This window comes from Centroberyx gerrardi, chromosome 14 (genome assembly GCF_048128805.1).
Source record: "Centroberyx gerrardi isolate f3 chromosome 14, fCenGer3.hap1.cur.20231027, whole genome shotgun sequence".
Classification (NCBI taxonomy): Eukaryota; Metazoa; Chordata; class Actinopteri; order Beryciformes; family Berycidae; genus Centroberyx; species Centroberyx gerrardi.
The window spans coordinates 19,548,971-19,570,169 of NC_136010.1; the positions used below are offsets into that span (position 1 = coordinate 19,548,971).

General features: G+C 40.8%; 2 protein-coding genes across 5 annotated transcripts; both read left to right on the plus strand.

Moving 5' to 3' along the window:
• Positions 1–506: 506 nt before the first annotated feature.
• Positions 507–14,912, plus strand: dnmt3ba (DNA (cytosine-5-)-methyltransferase 3 beta, duplicate a). Of its 2 annotated transcripts, XM_071921437.2 has the most exons (25): positions 507–636; positions 745–890; positions 2,241–2,427; positions 2,545–4,292; positions 4,799–4,976; positions 5,341–5,400; positions 5,875–5,930; positions 6,463–6,612; positions 7,427–7,498; positions 7,708–7,857; positions 7,959–8,066; positions 10,169–10,301; positions 10,564–10,680; positions 10,797–10,841; positions 10,952–11,031; positions 11,160–11,272; positions 11,501–11,684; positions 12,193–12,277; positions 12,517–12,662; positions 13,033–13,123; positions 13,260–13,408; positions 13,510–13,595; positions 13,711–13,780; positions 13,977–14,095; positions 14,493–14,912. In XM_071921437.2, the coding sequence occupies exons 1-25, from the start codon at positions 513–515 to the stop codon at positions 14,632–14,634; spliced, it is 4,539 nt and encodes a 1,512-aa protein (XP_071777538.2). In that variant the 5' UTR covers positions 507–512; the 3' UTR covers positions 14,635–14,912. The 2 variants fall into 2 exon arrangements, with proteins under 2 accessions (XP_071777538.2, XP_078144122.1); XM_078287996.1 differs by lacking the exon at positions 6,463–6,612.
• A 1,489-nt stretch (positions 14,913–16,401) lies between these two features.
• LOC139928758 (microtubule-associated protein RP/EB family member 1-like) lies at positions 16,402–20,940 on the plus strand. 3 transcript variants are annotated; one of them, XM_071921410.2, is made up of 7 exons: positions 16,402–16,440; positions 17,418–17,539; positions 17,675–17,820; positions 17,914–18,106; positions 18,613–18,719; positions 20,100–20,249; positions 20,372–20,940. In XM_071921410.2, the coding sequence occupies exons 2-7, from the start codon at positions 17,419–17,421 to the stop codon at positions 20,420–20,422; spliced, it is 768 nt and encodes a 255-aa protein (XP_071777511.1). In that variant the 5' UTR covers positions 16,402–16,440; position 17,418; the 3' UTR covers positions 20,423–20,940. The 3 variants fall into 3 exon arrangements, with proteins under 3 accessions (XP_071777511.1, XP_078144376.1, XP_071777510.1); XM_078288250.1 differs by lacking the exon at positions 16,402–16,440 and adding an exon at positions 16,486–16,598; XM_071921409.2 differs by lacking the exon at positions 16,402–16,440 and adding an exon at positions 16,750–16,855.
• Positions 20,941–21,199: the final 259 nt, after the last annotated feature.

The window sequence follows — 21,199 nt, forward strand, 5'->3', positions numbered from 1 at the left end:
GAGATTAAGCCACCCACCCATTAGCCCATTCTGACCCCCACCCTCCCCACCCAATGAAGTGTGTCATGGGACAGGATTGACATTTGGCCTGGCAATACTGACAGCTCCTTTTTGTTATTTGGTAAAGACATTATAACAGTTCCTTTATGAAAAACACCTGTGTTCATTTTATAATCAGCAATAGAAGGATGATATACAGATATTACAGCAAAACTACACTATTATGCCATTGCTTATATCAATATTGTAGGAATATTAGTGATACAACAGGAGATTAAAAACACCATACAGTATGGTAAGGCTGCTATAATGTCACCACAGTCAGATTGTAGACAGATGATAGGAATATTATAGTGATTCTTTGTTAGGGACAGATCTATACATAATTATAGACATGAATAAGAGTGAATTAACACTATATAGTAATGTTTGTCATTATGTAACCATTAATCCTTAATACTTCAATTTATAAAAATTGGGTTTTGTTGTTTTCTTTCTCAGAAAGCTGCAAGATGGCGACCAAGGTGGTTGTGACTCCAGACGTTGCTCTTGGAAAAAGCAACCGCTTTCACTTGTTGACCTGGCTCAATAACCTGCTGAAAACCAGCTTCACACATGTGGAGCAGACAAGCTCAGGTACCCGTCACATTAGCAGACCAAACACTCTGCACTGGGTCAGAGAACTCGAGCTCAGCACTTTTATATCTTACATACTGAACTGTGTGTGTGTGTGTGTGTCCACAGGTGCATGTTACTGTCAGATGATGGACTGGCTCATCCCTGACTCTGTTGACATGAGCAAAGTGAAGTTCCAGGCACAAGGCGAGGAAGACTACAAGCACAACTTCAGTCTCCTCCAGGAGGCCTTCGAGAAGAGCAGCATCACCAAGGTCTGCACCTTTTCCCTTTACGTATAACATCACACTGTTTTTTGTTTTTATATTACTGTTCCTCTCTGTTTTACTGGCATTTATTTGAGGAGTTCATTTCCAAAATGCTATCTAGCCATTTTGGAAAAAAAATCTTTAGTTGAAGTTCATAATTTACAGTTTTTTGTGATTGCTTACATACTTGTTGCGGAATTTGGCTCATTGTGTCAAAACTCTACACAATCCAAATAAGACACAACACTTGGAGATAAACATCTCACTTATATGTCAAAATGAAACTCTGCAATCAAAACCTAACAATCCTTTTTCAAAATGGCATTTTTGCAACAAAATGATACACACATGCACCATTTGAATTACTCTTTCAAAGCAGCAACAACACACTGATGTACTTTATACAAAACACTGCTGTCTTTAGTACTTTGTATACCTTTTTAATTTTCTCATACAGGCTTCTGTGAAAGATTGTTCCAGTACAGTACATCTACTCAAATTTCAATGAACACAAAAATAGAAAGGCTTCAGAAAAAAATATATACAGCTTATTTTTTAAACACAAAGAAAAGTAGAATTACAGTACAGTAATCAATACAATATGTTACTGTAAACTCACGGAAACAAAAATAATCACAGTAAAATTACAGTGCAATGCCTCCCTCATCGTCAGGCATGATTTATGACATGGTCCACCAAAGTGGCCTTAATGTCGACGGAAATATGTCTCCGTCTATTGCCTGGTCTCCTTCTTTGTTCTTGTCCTCGTCCTCATCCTCGTCCTCCTCCTCTTCCTCCTCCTCCACCTCTTCCTCCTCCTCTCGCTCTCACTGCCTCCATGTTTGCAAAGTTCTCACAAAAGAGGTGAGCTTACCTGAGGCCTATTTGTAGTGCTAAGGCTCAGACCGATTGGTGTTCAATTAGTGTATAAGTGTTTTCAATTGTTGGTGTTGCCAATTTCAGGTATGTTTTGCATTTTGAATAGAAGTGTTTTCCCAATGATTGCAAGAGATTTCATTTTTGAACTAAGTGTCTAATGTAAGAAACAGTGTGTAGTGTTTTGCCAGAAGTGTGTTGCAGAATTGCAAACACAGTGCAAAGCAGAAAATGTGATGCTTTTGTCTAAGCATTCACTTTCAGTGTGTAAGCAATCGGCAAAAACTGTAATTATGTCTGAAATATACTATGCTTCGAAGTTATAATGATGTATTTTCATTTTTGATCCGTTTTTAAAAGCAGATGTCACTGTTTGTTTTTTTTCTAAACTTTTGTTAAATATAATGCATTTCTATTGCTTGTTGTGGAAGGCATTTTAATTTTTGGATTTTCTCATGAATGATTTTTGTCTTGTTTCAGCCCATTCCAGTTGAGGAGCTCATAAAAGGGAATTTCAAAACCAGCTTTTCCATGTTGAAGTGGTTCAAAGTTTTCTTCTCGGCAAATGTGAAAAATAAGGACTACGACCCGTTAAAAGCTCGGGACGGCCAGGAAATCAGCCCTAGCGTGTCGTCTCTCACCAGGAGCACCAGTTCTCCTAGACCCAGTGAGTCTAACTTCTAGATTTTCTTTCAGTGTCATAGCCTTAAAATAAAGCAATGCATGTATTTTGATCAGCTCATTATAGTAATCATGTGGTAATCTTTTTCTTTTGCTTTGTCAGGGAGCTGGAAGATGGAATCGGATGTGGATGAGGACGGCAATATAATGCATAGGAAACCTGTCCGTTACGATGATAAGTGGAAGGAAACCTATGACTGGGTGGAGCGCAGCACTCTGGGAGGGCTTTATACCTACTGCCGTGTGTGTGACGTAAACCTGAACACGTTTCACACAGGCCTTTTTGACCTCAAGCGACACCTGGATACAAATAAACACAGGAAAAGGGCTCAAATGTTCAAGAGCATTGGCCTGCCGAGAGGAAACGACGAGGCGCCGCCATGTAGTGAGGCAGCTATTCGGTTTATTCAGAAGCACTGTTACTCCGGCTCCGCTGATGGCGATCAGGTGTCGAGCCGTTTTGCACGCTATATGCTGGGGTTGCAGTACCCCAAAGATATTGTATCTGTTTGCCAACACACTCCTTACTGTGTGTACATTTATGGAGGGATAGCACTTGAAGAGGATGACACCGTCTCTGTGGTCCTCGTTGGGTTTTTTGATGTCAAAGCCTCCAGGCACTGCATCCGCCTTCTGGATGCTCTTCAGTCTCCGGCGGACGATGCAGGAGATCAAACAGCTGCAGCAGTGGTGGAGACCCTGAAGAGATTTGGGTTTCCAGCAGCTAATCTTGCCGCTGTTTACTTAGACGGTAACGGTGCGGCCTCAGAGCAGATCTGCTTGCAGCTCAGGGAGCTCAACCCGAACATTGTCGCCTTAGGAGGGCTGTATATGATGGTTGATGGTGCTTGCCGTGCCGGGGTTATGGAGGGGCTCTCCAATCAGGCTCAAGAGATGATCGTAGACATCCACACCCACTACTCCGCCTGCTCCATCAAGAACGACAACCTCAAGGCTCTTTTTGGCTCTGATAACAACGCAGACAGTCCGTCGTTTCATCTCAACACCAGCTGCCTTAACTTTTGCCTGGTAGTCACAAAAATCCTGGGAATGTGGAGAGATCTCATATCATATTTTAGCTCTTGTGACAAGGACGATGACAAAGCCAAGTTAATCTGCTCCCAGCTGCAGGATCCCAAACTCAGGGCAACATTTATGTTCCTGGATCAGGCCATGAAGCCGCTGCAGACTTTCCAGAAGCATCTACAGACGCACGAGGGAGCGGCCCGGGCCGACTTGGTGCACATCTTAGAAGAAGCCAGCGGCCTGCTGCACTCCTACGCCTCCAGCTTCCTCCACCCGCAGGCTGTTGTACGCTTCCTCAAGGAGCGTGACACCCAAATCCTCAAGAACAAGAAATTCCACCTGTCAGGGGCTGAGCTTAGTCTCGGTGGGTCCGCCGTGGAAGACTTCCTGAATGAGTCTGAGGCTGCAGAAGCGTTGCCACTTTTACAAGATGAAGCCTTGTCTTTCTATGCGGCGCTCACAGGCAGCATAGCAGAGGAGCTGCCTCTGTGCGACGGGGTCCTAAGGAGCATGGCTCAGCTCCTGAGCCCCCAGAGCCGGCTGAAAGTGACAGGGAAAGCGGTGGGGGAGCTTGGAACCAAACTGGGAGTCTGCAGCTCCCCTGAGGAGGTCAACCAGCTCACCAGTGAGTTCCTTGAGTACCAGCTGGCTGAGGAGGGAGAGAGAGAAGAGGGAGAGAAGGATAACCCAGAAGTGGTTTCACTGGAGAAACACTGGGCCGGTGTGCTGAAGGACGCAGAGTCCACCTCCATCCTCAGGAAACTTGTTTTGACCCTGCTGTCCCTCCCCTGTCCTCCACTGGAGGCTCAGCGGGTTTTTACTCAGGTGTGTAAATGGAGCCGCATCACTAGGGCTGGCCGATATATCGTATAATATCGATATCGTGATATGAGACTAGATATTGTCTGGGATTTTGGTTACCGTAATATTGTGAACATTATAGTGAACTTAAATGTTACGTCTTCCTGGTCTTAAAGGCTGTGTTACAGTAAAGTGATACAATTTTCTGAACAATGATTGCCTTTACCTGCTCATCATATCCACATTACCTATTACTTACATACACATCACTGATTACTAATGATCATTACTAATTTTCAAAATTTTCTTGTGTGTAAATAAAGCACGAATACTAACCCCCCAAAAACATTGTCACATTATCAATATCAAGGTATTTGGTCTAAAATATATCGCCCAGTCCTACGTCTCACCATCTTGTGTCAACTTCACTCTGAAAATATGTGCTGGAACAAAAATATTCTTCTATTCAGAAGGTGTGTGTCTTTGTGTTTTAGTTTGTGTGTGTTGTGTTAACGTTGTGCTTGCATCAGGCCGTAGAGAACGGGGACGCCACGCTGTTCTGTGAGAGTGAAGTGATGACAGAGAGCGAGCAGGAGTCTGTCCAGGAGGCTGAGATCGCCATGGACGGCGCTCTGTCCGACAGCGCCAGCAACAAGGACTCACCGGTCAAGACTGACAGGAAGAAGAAAGCAAATCATGATGCATCAGGTGAATTAAAAATGCTGAGCTCCCATCTGCATGTAACTGTATTTAATAACTTATTTTATATTCCATTAATCATTGGACGATGATACCGATTATTATGAAATCAGTGGTCTGGGTGTATAAGAAGTGTATACATTGGATGAGTGCCAATCTTTATTGAAGTTTGTGTGTTGAATATGTTGGACAAAAGGGTTTAGCATGGATTTGGCATGTTTTATTTGCACTTTCACATGGTTCAAAGGCAGCCAAAGCTCCATTGCATAACGTTATCACTTCTCTAGATGTTTTAGATAGGTATTGATCCTATTAAAATTGTCCTAGTAGTGTCTGTTATGGTATTTATCTGTGTATCTATCTTGTTTTCTAGACTTGAATTGCCTTAATGGGACAGTGAAGCCATGTGCAGTCCGCCTTAAAAAGTTAACTGGTAAGAAAGATGTTCTCAGTTCATTAGGATGATATTTGGTAATATTGTATATTACTTAAGGACAATTTGAGTTATGCAGATGTCACACACTACCAGAGAATATTCAGCATGCTATTCACTTTCTATTCACCTCCTCTTCATTTTATAAACAGACTTTTATTATGAAATTAGATATCCAATTAGTTAAAGTAGTTGTGAATTTTACCCTTACAAAGTTGCTGAGACAGTAAAACTCACTATGGATTATTAGCTACCTAAAGATCTTTTTAAAGAATAACATTTTAGATGATATAATGAATTCTATTTTTGAAATGATTTTGCAACGAACATCACGGTCAGGATCATCATTTTTGCATTTTATGTTTGGGGTTGAGATCCTCCAGATTTTCATTTTGAACATGTCCAAAGGCAGATATCACCTATCTGCTCTCATCAATGAAAAAACAATATGCTTTTTTCTGTTTTCTTACAAAGGGCCAATGAATGAGCATGACAGTGTATCTGGAGAGGATGGCATCTTTTTGAAAGAGGTAATACATTTGGTTCGCTGTTCTTCTGCCTCTTAATCTACTACTACTTCTACATGGAAAAGAAGCAACTTGGTTAAAAAGTTAGATTTTGTATGACTTGGTTATGCTTACTTTACTGCACCTAATCTTAAAGTCTTATCATTTGACCATAAATATCTTCAACTACACTTGACAATGGAAACAAATCAAAAGAGAACAGATGCATGGATTTTTGTTGCAACCATTTTAAGCTTCATTCGAAATCCTAAGTTGCACCTTTTTTAAAGTAAACCTCCCAATTTTCCATACTTTTTTTGAGACTAACCTTACTAACAGCCTTTTGCCCTTTCCTTACTTCTTTATTCTTTCCTCTTTTATCTGCAAGGGACAATCATGATTGGCATGGTGAGAGGCAATTTGTCCCTGTATGAAGGTGTATGTGTGTAAGAAAGCGAGACAGAGAGATGTGAGAGAGCATTTTTGGGTGTTCACTTGCATGTGCATGGTGTATGTGTGTGTAATGAGTGTGTAATGAGAGTATATTGTCTCTCAGGGGACCATTAGGGGAGGTTATGGCTGGGAGAGCAGCTTGCGCCAGAAGCCGCAGTCCCGTACACTGTTTCAGGCCGGTGCTGGCACCTGGGACGCGCCTGTAGGTCTTGATAAGGACAGCAAAAAGGGCCCGGAGTCCCAAGATGAGTTGGTAGGTATACTCAAGTATACTACCAGAGCGACTCAGGGCCTTGAGAGGCTTCTCTGCCCCCTGAAATGCAAGCAGAAAAAAAAAAACACACAACTGTATGATTTACATTTCAAAGTGTCTCATTTGTCATCCTGCACAGTGGCAAACACATAATTGGACTGCATGAATCCACTTTGGTTTGTTTTGTCACTCCTCTAACATGCCTTCATTTCAGATTTCTCATTCGCTTTGTTCACCTGGTGCCACTTTAAATTAGAATCAAGACTTGAGTTTAAAATTTCATTCGAAAATATCAATACAAGTATTAAAATTATGAAAATGAGCGGTACACATCATTTCTGTAGCCACAATGACAACACTCTTAAGGTTGTTTCCATGTTAGTCAATAAGAGAAACTCTTATTCACTCCCATATATTTCCAAGCACAAAACTAATGTGGGGAAAAGGGAAGTGATTCTTTTCATTTGATTATCTCAGTTTGATTAGTCATTACGTTGCAGTGAACTGGTGTTTATGCTTCCTGCTCTGCACTGCGTCACAGCCAACCATGTGTGAATAAAGCGAACAATGATGCAGGCCTGCCTTGCTCCTGCTCTGCTTCTCTACTCTGTGTCACCTGGAATTAATCACTAAAGACAAGCAAGATTTAAGAATGGAATTGACTGGTGGTAAATGTAGAAATCCCATTAAGTAAACTTACCACCAAACACAATCACAGTAATCTTAGGCTTCCCGTAAGAAATATACACACGTTTCCTTCCAAATTCCTTTTGATCTGTTATTTCTTACCAGTGTAAATGTGGTTGATTTTCAGGTGAAAGAGAGTTCCCCATCCAGTAAGACCACACCGAGCCCCCGGATAGCAAGACGGGCCTCCGCCTACCAGGTAACATGAGCAGCTATTCAATTCTGTAACAACCTATGGGGAAAGGCACACAATATTAATGTTCTGTAGAATTCTCCAAGTCTACTAGTCAAACATCATGGCACAGAAATGAGAATTTACATGTAAGATCCATCACGTTTCACCAGTTGCTTTAGATACTGTTTTGGTTTTGCTTTATCACTCCTGTGCTTCGTCTTTTGCCTTTGCAGGATGGGAAGGGGTTTCTGACAGGAGTGCTGGTCTGGGGGAAGTTGAAGGGCTTTTCCTGGTGGCCGGGGATGGTCATGCCCTGGAAGACTAAGTCCGCACTGCCGGGTATGAGGAGGGTGGAGTGGTTCGGTGACGGCATGTTCTCAGAGGTTAGAAGTACATCTGGTTTTGATCTGTATGTGCCAGACCTGCAGAAACAGTTGAAATTTGTTGAAATGAATCTTGCTAACTTAATTGTTTTCTGTTGCAGATCTACACACAGGGGCTTTTGCCATTCGGTGCCTTTTCTAAGTGCTTCTGCAAGAATTCCTATGCCAGCTTGCCCACCTACAAGAACGCCATCTACCAGATCATTGAGGTGAGAGGCAACATCACACAATCAGAAGCGTATCATACCACATACTGTCTCTGCAACGTACATGTGATGTGATACAAGATTGAATTGCAGGGCTGCTGTCTGTGTCTGTGCTATTGTTCTTTTGAATATATGCCTCCCTCCCAACACTAGCACTATATTGTGTACTATGTATGGAATAGACAATTATTTTCCCCTTGTCCACATAATTGCAAAAATAATTGTCTGTTCCATACATTCTACACAATCTAGTGCTAATCTAATGTAGCTCTATATTACGTCGCATTGAAATGTACCTCACCGCTAAATGGAGAATTTCACGGACAGTTTCCCTTCATTTCCCTTCATGGCTGTGGCTCTGTAATGTTGCGTGGTGATTTTTCTGACATGGTTTTGGTCAACTCATGTCCTAGAGGACAAAGTCAATTCTCATCACTGCTGACATTATAATTCTGAATGGTCATCTCAGCCCTCTTTCTTCATGATTGGATTTTCAGATGCATGTGAAAATCTCCTATAATTGGGCTCATGTCTGATTAATGAGAAGGCTTTAGATTTTGCTAATAGAGTTGGGAGGGTATCCTGATATTATATACTGGGGTATTTGAACACGTCAAATAGTGTACAATACATTACATTTTCTATTAAAAGACCACATGCTTGATATTATTAATTCTTATGGAACAGTGCCAGTAGTAGTTGCGGCTGGAGGGATAATTACACCGTTATCAACAACTCTGAAACAACTACTCTGACAGGAAGGTGAGGGAAATGACAAAGATTAAATCAGAAAGCCAGCTGATTTGGATCAAATTTTATACAAGGTTTGCATGAACAATGATTTTTTTTTGTGATCTATTGTTTATTAAACTCAGAATAAGTAAGAAAAAATGTGTACACTACATAGGCACATGGGGATACTGCAAACAAATACAACACAAATATAGATACATATAGATATACCCACACATACACATACACATACACACAATACATAAATACACATCTACACAAACACCACAACCCAGCAGAAATGACATACAAACATACAAACATACAAACAAGGCCTGTAATACTGGACAATAAGGAATATGAAAGAATGAAGATCAAGAAAGGGCCAACTAGGCTAAACCTGGTTAATTCTTTGGATAATCTCGATAGCCCTGGACCAGTTAATAAGGGTATCAACATTTGCACCATTGATTCTGGCAGTGGACCTCTCAAGTACACAAATATCTAGAAAAAAGTTAACCAGGTTCTCCTCATGATAATAGCGGGTTCAAACTAGTTCTTAATGATGGTTTTCTTAGCTGCAGTTGAAACTGCCATTAGTATTCGCTTCTCCTGAAAGGAGATAGACACATTTGGATTGAACCCCAAGAGATAGAGAGCAGGGCAGAAGGGAAGAGGTTTACCAATAATGCTACCAACAACTGTATTAATATATTCCCAGAAAGATTTAATCATAGAGCAACGCCAGAACATGTGAAAATAATCCCCTCTCACAGAGTCGGGGCACTTAGAACATATATCATTATCTGACATTTTCAATCTAAATCTGCGCTCGGGTGAAATTAAATTTATGTATGAATTTAAAATGAATTAGCTGATGAGCCAGATTTTTAGATGAGGACAATACAGTGTTCCAAATTGTGGACCAATTCTGTTCAAAACCAAGAAATTGTAAATCTTTTCCCCAACTTTTTAATACTGGAAGTGGTTTGATGTTACATGAGGAGAGCTTGCTGTAGGTCAGTGCTACTAGTCTGGACTTGGAGGAGAGCATTGTTACCATGGGGTGGCGACATGGAAAAGCATCCCATGGTACCCCATATGTTTTTAGTGCTGTGCGGAGTTTAAGGTAAAAAAAAAAAAACATGATGAGCCTGGAATGGAGTATGTGTCCTTCAGAACAATGTTTTAGCAAAGGAGGGAAATAAAACCCCTGGGTGACTCTCTGGCACTGTTGTCTTTGAAGACATGAAACATATGTATCTTGGTGTCACTCACAAGTGTTGCTATAGATTGTGCTGACTCCATGCCAGGAAATGTTCCACACACTCGTAGCGAACCCCCAGATTTTGACTTCACCCTGTAATTTTCAGTTGGCAGGTGAGCGATGTGGGAAGTCTTTTACTCAGGCAGGGGGAAATAAAGAAGAAGAGCTGAAGCTGATGCTGGACTGGGCTTTTGGAGGCTTCCTGCCTACAGGACCTGATGGATTCACACCTCCTGACAGTATGTATATCTTTACTGATATATCCAGTGCTCTTCATGACCAATATGACAGACTGCTTTAGGTAGTAGACAGCCTGGTTGACAATGTTTGATTACAACAAAAAACTGGACACACAAGTAGGCGCTGCATTTTTTCTGTTCTGGCCATTTGTATATATGTATTTCTGACGCTATGAGTCCTTTCATTTAACTTCTCTTTTCTTTAACGACCAGTGATTCATCTATAAAAATATGCTTGATTCCATTTGTTCTGGTCTTCAAGATTCTGCTGCAAAGGCTGAATCCTCAGACTCCGCCCTGTCAGACTACCAGCCCCCAGCAAAAAGGAAATATGTTCAAAAAGCTAAAGCACACGCGGTCGTCCTCACCCACACCAGAGGTACGTATGACTTGTGTTGCAGCACATAAGCACACCAACTATTAGATAGTCATATGTTGCATGTTAATATCATCATTATCATTTCCAAGTCTAATTTTTTATGTTTTACTTTACAGAATCAATGATAAAAACGCTCACTGAGAAAGGCAAAAAAATTGAAGGTATGTTTTGGGTGAGAGTACAAAAGAAGTGTTATCTTATTGATTTAAGGCCTTTGATATTAATATAAAGTATTTCTTCATCATTCCAAGGTAATATTTTGTCATTTCAGGTTTCTGTTTGTCTTGTGGGTCAAATGAGACTGAAGTGTTCCACCCGCTCTTTGAAGGGAGTCTTTGTCTGAAATGCAAGGTAATCTAATAATCCAGTAATCTATCACTAGTTTGATTTGGTCTGCTTTACTCCATTCCAGCCCAGTCCGAAACACAGCTACTGTTTACATCCTGAATGCTGTCAAACTACATTCTCATTGTTTGCAGGAGAACTTCATCGAGACGCTGTATCGCTACGATGAAGATGGTTACCAGTCGTATTGCACCGTGTGCTGTGCAGGCTTAGAGGTCATTCTTTGTGGCAACGCTAGCTGCTGCAGGTAGGCTGCTCAGGTGTAATCTCTCTCACCTCTCTATATACTAAACAAATAAGAAACACTGAGGATGGTAAATGACAAGTTTTCACCTTGTTCATCACCTTCTTTCAGACGTCCCACACTAATCACCCTCTTTGTATGTCTGCCCCAATTTGCATTTCCAGTCTCTGCCGGTCCTTTTAGCTCATTCACATGTATCTCCTTGGGTGTTGCCTTTCTCCCCCCCCCCAGGTGTTTCTGTAAGGACTGTGTGAACATCCTGGTGGGTCCAGGAACCTTTGAGAAACTGAAAGACATTGATCCCTGGAGCTGCTACATCTGCCAGCCCTCCAAGTGCAACGGGAACCTCAGACTGAGACCCGACTGGAGCGTCAAGGTCCAAGAGTTCTTCGTCAACAACAGTGCCATGGAATTTGTAAGTTCCACACGCTGCATCTCTCCTAGCACCTTTCTCCCCTCGTTCACAGTCCGGCAGCCTGTCGCACCAGTTAAACTTCACCAGTTCAAACATATGCTAGTTTGAGTGTAAATTCTCACTAAGTCTCACTAATTTTAATGGTTGCACTAATTGAACTAGTTCCAAGGTAGGCAGAAGTTACATCTTAAAACTTACACCTACTCCCTTCTAGGTGTAAAGTCTGTAAAAGATGGGTTAAATCTAAAGACTAATTTGTTGATGTTTGGTGATCTTAAGTCTCCATGGTGCAACTACACAAAAACACAGGTTTAGTGTCACACTAGCAAGTTTCAGCATCACTTTTAATTTAGGCTTTACACCCTAACTTGGGGCCAAATGCACATCCAGCTGGTGCGTCAGGCTGCAGGTACATTTCCACTGTCCTGGGTCAATGACTTAATGTTTGATATCAGTTTTCAAATTATTATACTTATTACAGTAATGGTTGGTTATTTATTTTACCCAGGAGCCCCACAGAGTCTACCCCTCCATCTCTGCACATCAGCGCAGACCAATGAAGGTGCTGTCCCTCTTTGACGGCATTGCAACAGGTTGGTTTGTCCTGTTATGTAAATGTCATATAATGTCACGTTTGAGGCAAACTCATCTGATTTCTAAGATATTCTATCTTCAACATACTATTCGAGCAGAGACTATGGAAGCTTCAACCAGACAATTACATATATGAGAAGTACACGTTTAATGGCAAAAAAGTAATGCATTTTATATTGTCTAAAACATGCGTATTTCTTGAATGAGAGAATTGCTTGTAACTGTTGTGCCCTGACAGGATACCTGGTGCTCAAAGACCTGGGCTTCAAGATCGAGCGCTACATTGCCTCAGAGATATGTGAGGATTCAATCGCTGTGGGGATGGTCAAACACGAGGGGAAGATAGAATATGTCAACGACGTACGCACCATCACCAGGAAACATGTGAGTACAACTTAAATGATAAATAAATTATAAACATTGATAAAGCAAAAATTAGCTAAGACGGCGCCATGAAGTTTATCAATGAGTGTAGCAGAGTTCGACTACAAATGACCGACCACCCAGTGTTATAAATTTATTTTCTCTTTTCTTTTCTTTTCTTTTCTTCTGTTTTGTTTTTTGACTGATTTTAGAGCCAGTGTGTCCCGCTGTATAGAAAAGCTTAGTGGCCAAATTCAGGGACTCACTATTTGTCTCTAAAAAAACAGAAGGAATATATGACTGTAAAAAGGTTCTTGTCACACCTGATCAGCTAAATAACAATGTAAAAAACATCAGACCTCACCTGTAGCTCTGCTGTCATGTGTTGCAGCTTGCTGAATGGGGTCCGTTTGACCTTCTGATTGGAGGAAGTCCGTGTAACGACCTGTCCATGGTCAATCCTCTTCGAAAAGGATTATTTGGTAAGGAGCCTGCAAACTTCTAAGCTATTCTTATGTGTGAACCGTTTCAAAAACAAATAGTAATTGATGAAATCATGGATAAAGCTGGGTAAAGTAAGGTCTCTCTCTCTCTCTCTGTCCCCCTTTTCTCCCACAGAGGGCACTGGAAGGCTGTTTTTTGAGTTCTACCGCATGTTGACCATGATGAGGCCGAGGGAAGGCGACGACCGTCCTTTCTTCTGGCTGTTTGAGAACGTGGTTTTCATGAGTGCCAATGACAAAGCAGATATCTGCAGATTCCTTGAGGTGATTATTTGTGATTACCAAACTGTCCTGTCAACCCGATGGCTGAAAGTAGGTTGTATTTAGCTTTATTACTGATTATTTGCCTTCTCCTCTACTTTCAGTGTAATCCAATTCTTATCGATGCAGTGAAAGTCAGTCCTGCTCACAGAGCTCGCTACTTTTGGGGAAACCTCCCTGGCATGAACAGGTACATGCTCATACAGAATCATGTTTCTTCCCCTTTATGCATAATCTCACACTGAAAAAGACTTCTTTCCCTCAAACTGAATTTATTTTCCATGCCTGTCTGCCTTTCTCTTTAGGCCTCTTGCTACAGCCCTAGATGGCAAAGTGGAACTCCAGGATTGCTTGGAAGTCGGACGCATGGCAAAGGTAGAAGCTGCGATTTGTCATATTTTCACGTTATCTTAAGGTTGTTGTTTGTAAGATGACAGTAAAGTGAAGTACGAATGTTTCATGAAGATCGTTGTTGTTTTAGATGCTGTTGACAATGCAACCAGGAAAGCTGGAGTAACAAAGCTCTCCCAACAACAAAACTCAGATTCTGATTTGTCTCCTCTTCCTGCAGTTTGACAAAGTCCGCACCATTACAACCAAGTATAACTCCATAAGGCAGGGGAAGATGGGACCGCTGCCTGTCAGCATGAATGGCAAGGAGGACTACCTGTGGTGTACCGAAATGGAACAGTAAGCATTTCTGGAATAAGCGTATAAAATAACAATAATGTTTACATTGTAGCTATAATGTCATGTTCAGTGTGTACAGTAGAAAAAACATTTTCCTAAACGTCAGACATTGAAACATAAAAGCCTTGGACAAATCATTCTAAGATTGGTGATAAATTATTTGCCTAAAAAAATGTTAAAACAGTCCAGCAAGTGGGCCGTGACCCTCTGATTGAGAAACATTTCTATAGAGGAATATATGAATGTTTCATATTTTGGGCAAGCTTTCAACCAGTATTTCAATATATTTCAGTCATATGAATGTTTTTTTAATATAGGGGCTGAATTGGATCAAAAATGCACTTTATTTGATATTTTGTAACGTCTCTAACATTTCCCATGTGCTTGCATTGTGCAGGATTTTTGGTTTCCCCAAACATTACACGGATGTGAACAACATGGGTCGGAGCCAGAGGCAGAAAGTCCTGGGTCGTTCCTGGAGCGTCCCGGTTATCCGTCACCTCTTTGCCCCACTCAAGGATTATTTTGAATGTGAATAGGGACTGAGAGCCGAATCCTCATTGTGTTTAACAATGAGGATCAATTGTTATCCCGTCTTTTAAAACAGACCTAACTTAGTTTTACTATTGTCTTTATGCTATATGAAATGTTTACGGATGTTCTTTTATTCCTCGGTGTAGTTAGTCAGTCGTATGATCAATTTTTTTAGCAGGCATTGACACTTTTCAGTTCTGTTTCATGGGAGGAGGCCTACTTTGTTAAATGACGGTGCTGTGATCAAACAATAACCCTGTTCACTACAGGTCTCTACCTCAATACTGTTTGACTGGTTACAAATCTGCAATTTTTTATCTCTATTTAATGTAATGAATGATGATGAATTTATATTGTTTTATATTATAATATTCTTATCAGGGGTTTGTTAGTCTGGTCTAATCATGATCCTCATTAATCATGTTGCATTTTAATGTTTTGTACTCGTAAAATCTGAGAAAATTAAGGGGTTAGCCAATTTTGACTCTTGGTTTAATCCATTTTAATCCAAATTACACAGCCTCTCCATGGTGCACCAGCTATTTTGTCCAAAATTACCTCATTGGACATTTTTGCTACCATGTCTTACTGTACTGTTTTGTGATGTTATTTATACAACGTCAGTGACATTTTGTGTCTACTCATCGAAGACTGACTTTGCTGTGACTGTTATCAGGTGTTGCAGCCAGAATAGTTTCTTTAATATTTCCAAAACCACTGACATAACTAAATTGTTAGGCCAGCTGTTTTACAGAGGTGGCTACCATTACAGTACTGCAGTGGCCTGATAACAGTGTCACCTAGTGTGAGAGAAATGTAGCCTACCTTAAACCTCACTGAGACTTTCCTGTGGTGCTGAGACTTTACCCATTAGTTTGCATGTGTGTAATAACTGTACTGTGGTAAATAGTAAGGTGAATTTAATCTCTCTTTTTTTATGTTCAGTGTGATAGTTTGAAATTGCAGCTTTCATCATTCTCCATACACATTGATTTGTGCTTAATGCTGTTCAAGTGTACCTTAAAATATGAATTGATTTTATGCAGACCTACCCTATCATTACTGAATGAATAATTTGAGCTTTATTGAAAAATGGTGCAGCCCTTCAATATGAAAGTAGTGCTTAGGCCTATATCATTGTTATTTGTTCCTTTGGTTGACCACACATCCACACATTACTATTCACAGAGGATGTGTAGAGTATGTTTAGGAGTGTGAGATCATGTCGTTCAAACACCAGCAGGGCAGTGTTACACATGGGCCTTATTCACACGCATGCCCTTCAGTTGTGATGAAAATGAATCAGCCATGAGTGACATTAGCCTGTGTTTTGATATGTTCGACACCAATACCTCAAATTGTTTTTTGTTTGGGACTTTTGATGCCTGAAGGTGCTATGCTAATGGTGCTAACTTTGTATGTACAATTTAGAAAGGCCTATATGTTTTAATGTTGTTTTCCAAAGACCTCGGCCCTTGGCACCAGCTAAAGGTGCACTTCTACACTGCTGTTCTGCAGTGATGTACCCTTCAGTTGTGTGTTCTTGTTGGAAATGAGAAATAAACTGACGTAGTGTAATTTCAATGTGATTTGTGCTGCATTTCTACGGTGAAACGCCAGATGGCAGAAACATACAGTCGATGTAAATGTCAGTTTACGGGTATGCTTGTTTTCCTTCCTCTGCTCCGCCGGAGTGGGCGAGGCTTTCACTTGAGCCTGAATGAAAATGTGTAACGGCGCCCCCCCCGGCCGGTGTATAAATACACGTCGAGCGCACAGTTGAGATTGACAGCATCAGCCATCACCACACGGTATTTAAATCAATCAACAGTCGCCGGCGAATGGTGATATTAACGCTAGTTGCTAGCAAGACGAGAAAGTCGAAAAGTTTTTTCTTCATACCGTTCAGGCCTCTGACAAGTTTCCACTGAGATTTTATTGAAAGTCGTGCCATCGGTGTATACTTAGCGTAAGTTGGAGAGTTATATTCAACCTGTTAAACTTTTTGTGAAAAAAGTAGTTAGCGGTTAATACTAGGAAGTGTTTCAGCCAGTTGGCTAGCTAGGATAGCAGTTACCGTTAACTAGACTAACTTTAAACTTCACAGGGTTAACAGTGTGCAGTGTACCTACGTTGTTTGTTAGGACTCAGTGAAGTCAGTAACTTGTGTTTGCTGGAATGGGACAGTAACATTTAGCTTTTTGTCTTACGAAAACTAACGCGAAAGTAAGTCTATGTGAATGATGTCAAGACACATTTCTGCTAATGGCGTTGTTCATATCGGAAAGTAGTCGCGTTAAATTGCTAACGTTAGCTTGCAGCAAAAGTTGGCATTAGTGAAGTTTGCGAATGAGACAGGCCCACTTCTACTAGGGCCGGAGTTTTTAACCGGGGCTCATAACTGGATGTTTATATCATAATAAGTGGACAGTTGTGTTGTAACTGCAGTTGTATTTGTCAGTTTTATGGGATGGGAAAGTAAGGCTAGGCGATGAATGTTAACTGTATTTGCACATTTAACTGTATATGGGGACACCGCATGCAAATATAAGTAAAGGAAGGGCTGCATGAGTTAATCTTGATTTGACGGTACATCGTTAAATAGCGGCAGTACAGTACTACTTCTTCAGGGATCAGGTGAAGGCCAGCGGGGTGGGTGTAACTAAAACACTGTGATTAGAGACGTGAGGGGCTGATGGCAAAAACTAAGGCCCTGGTGATACAGTAGCACAACTAGGTTAGTATTGTTTATTATTCTATCTCTGGTAATTTCTCATAACCTGTCCAGGATGGCTGTGAACGTGTACTCCACATCTGTGACCAGCGATAACTTGAGTCGCCATGACATGCTTGGATGGATCAACGAGTCTTTACAGATGAGCTACTCTAAGATTGAGCAGTTGTCTTCAGGTGTGGTAAACTGTCAGGCTACTGTTTATAATAGTACTAACTTTCTGCGTTGAGTGTTTGCAGTGTTCAACATATGTGTGAAGTTCAGAAATGAGGGTTGTCTGATGGTGGAAAGATGTCTGTCTGTTCACACAGGGGCAGCTTATTGCCAGTTCATGGATATGCTGTTCCCCGGATGCCTACCTTTGAAAAAAGTTAAATTCCAAGCCAAACTTGAGCATGAATACATACATAATTTTAAAATTTTACAGACAAGTTTCAAGAAGGCTGGGGTTGACAAAGTGAGTATTTGATGCTCTTTTCTCTCATCCTTTTGTAAATGCTGAAGCAGGTGAAGCATGCAAACTATTCCATTCTTTAAATTTCTATTCTAGATAATCCCTGTGGACAAACTGACCAAAGCAAAGTTCCAGGACAACTTTGAGTTTGTGCAGTGGTTCAAAAAGCTCTTTGACGCAAACTATGATCAAAAGGAGTATGATCCAGTTGCAGCTCGCCAAGGACAGGAGACGGCGACACCTTGCCCTGCATTGGTGGCTTCTAGCAAACCCAAGAGGGTCACATCTGGTGAGCCCAAAGTATTTTCACCCAATAATTTGTCACAGCCTTTAGCCCACTTTCTGAAGTCTAAATATTTGTTTTTGCTTCAGAAAAGCTCATCCAACCTGCTGACAAACCAGTTGCTAAAATCGGTAAAGTGTTCTATTGGTTGTCAGACAAGGGTTCTCATGTTGGGCGAGTCACTTTGCAGGACTTTCAGAAAAGACGTGGGAGTCACTGGGTGGTCAGTGTATGGGTCGCACTCAGCTTTCTGCTACAGCTAGTCACAAGAAGAGCCATTGGGCTGTAGATACATGATTGGCCTAAAAGCCGTGGTGCACTTTGTCTTGAGGCTGCAATATTGGCAGGAACTGGTGGTGTGATGGATGTTGGCAGCATCAGTGGGCACCTTATTAACAAAATACACTGCAGGTTAAGTGGGATGATATTGAAATGATAAACTGATGCGAGGTAATTGCCTCTCCTCTCCTATTTCTTTTTTTTTTTTTATTATTATTTCCCCATATATCCAGCGCCGGTAAATTCTACCCAGACGGCGAGCCCATCCAGGTCAGTGCGACCTGCAGCACGGAAACCTGCAACAGGTGCAGGGGGTGACAAGGCACAGCTGGCTGAGGAGGTAAGGCCCAAATGTAGTATTATCACAATACCAGACTTTTTTACTTTGATACCAATACTAAGTTTAATATCTAAAAATGTGATACCGCTATGATGCCATGGCAAACAAGAAAAAACGGCAAGCAATGTCACAAAACAACCACTGTCTTCATTTTAACCAAAAGCACCATGAGCCATCAACCCTAAACCCTAACCCATGAATATCAATAGCTGGGATAACTTCCAAGTATTCAACTCTTGAATGACAGCAAATGGCAGAATAAATGTATGGACATCTTGAATAAAACTGTGCAGTGATGTCTTGTAAAAATCACAGTGGACTGCACTGACTGCTGCAGTCCACTGTTAAGAGCCAGTCTGTGGCTTTGGCTGTCTATTCCAGTCCTCCTCCTCCTCCTTTTTTAAAGGAAAAATCCACCCTATGATACTGTGACAGTGTTCTATATCATCAATCAATGATGTTCAATGCATTCCAGGAGTTATTTAGTTCGTTATGTGATGATGAAGTGTTGTAATTTACCTATTTGTTGTACCCACTTTCCCTCAACCTTCTTCGTTTACTTCTATTTGTTAGTGACTTCCTACGTTTCCCAGAATGCCTTTCAACAACCCCAAGAGAACAGGCGTGAACTTGTTTCATTCAGCTCGGGGTTGTATGTGACCAGAGTAAATTTAGCTTGATATTGGATATTTTACTCTGGTTTTTGTGTGTAGCCGGAGAGCAATAGAGGTAGCCATAGCTACCGTTAAGTTTTAGATGGTTGAAAAATGTTATCCTATTATACTCCACTGTAGCTGCGCTGGAAATATCTTGTCACATTGTCTCTGTTTGGCCAGATATCCATGGGGGAAAAAGAAAAATACATTGCCAAAGAACTAAATGAACCCAGAAATGCAAGGACCATCACCAATAGCTGTTTTTTAACAGTGTTAAAGTGTTTTGGGGTGGATTTTTCCTTTTACTATTACAATCGACGTGCCATTCACATGTGTATATACCCTCTGTAGCTGATGTTGAAATGGAATTTCACCTGCAGAAAACATTTGGTTAAAGTATCTAGCGTTTAGAAAAGTAAATGTTGACTTGAATCTCTCACAGTGGTATCGATGTAGTATTGAAATGTAATTTATCGTGACAAAGCTAGCCCAGAGATCAGAGGTGGTGCTGTGGTCAATACTCCTGTCTCTTGGAATGTATCTGCTCCTTCAGGCCAAGGATCGGTCCTGACCAGAAAATCATTTGTGCCTGACTCTACTCACTGTTACAATAAAGGGAGAAAAAAAATACAATCATAAAGGGGTGATGGTAATTTTAGGCTTTTGTATTTCTTTTGCATGTCATGTTCTCAGTGCGTAATTGCATCCTCTTGTTCATTTTCAGATCGGTTCTCTAAAATTAACAGTTGCTAATATAGAGAAAGAAAGGGACTTTTACTTTGGAAAGCTGAGGAACATCGAACTGATCTGCCAAGAGAAGGAAGAAGGAGACCCGACCCTGCAAAAAATTATGGACATACTTTATGCCACAGATGTAAGTAATTCTCATGTAAACACACACACACACACACACACACCCAGCTCAGCTGTCAGATTTGCATCTTACTTTGCATATCATAATGCTGTTCAAAGTACAAAGTGTTTCTCTCCTCACAGGAAGGATTTATTGTTCCTGGTGGGGAAGGGGAGGAGCCAGAAGAGTTCTGATTGGAACAGCAAACCACTTCTAGACTAAACCTTAATCACACATTTTACCTTTTTTATACACACACACACACACACACGTTAATGATGCACTTATTCAAACCCATTGCCACTTTGTGTTTAAATGCATATGAATTTCACTGCTGTTGGCCGCCTTGGTCCATGCTTTATTTGAGCCATAAGCAACATTTCAGAGACTGCTGCTCCAGTCTTCAAAATTTAAGAAGCTCCAGATGAGTTTTTTCCTTCTTCCTCCTCTCTGTTCTAACCGTGCCTTTCGGTTTTGTTACATGACTTTTGAAATGGGATTCAATTTTTTGTTTTTTTTCTGTGATTGGATGGAAGTGCTTGTTTTATCAAATGAAAACTAAGCATAATCTTAGTCTTTAAAGCAGCCTCAATTGAAAGTGATTGTTAAATCTCTAAGATTGTACTTGTCTGTGTTTTGGAAAGAATGAGACATTAACTTAAAAATAAAATATTTGAAATTTTCCTATGACATTACAAAAAAATTAAAGATGAATTTAGATTTAAGTTTTGTGATTGTACTTTTTTCGTATGTAGCTGTCCCTGCTCATACAGACAGCACAGTGACTTCTCTTTTGTGTTTCATCACCAGCAATGTGGAAATGCTGATTCTCGGTAAAGAGGGAACAAACTTGCATCTAGAGTGCAAGAGTTAGAGCCACAGTGCCGTCATAACAGGTGTGACAAACTGATACAGTCAATACAGACTGATCATATGAGAGGTTCTAGATAAGGAAATGAGTGTTGAAGATG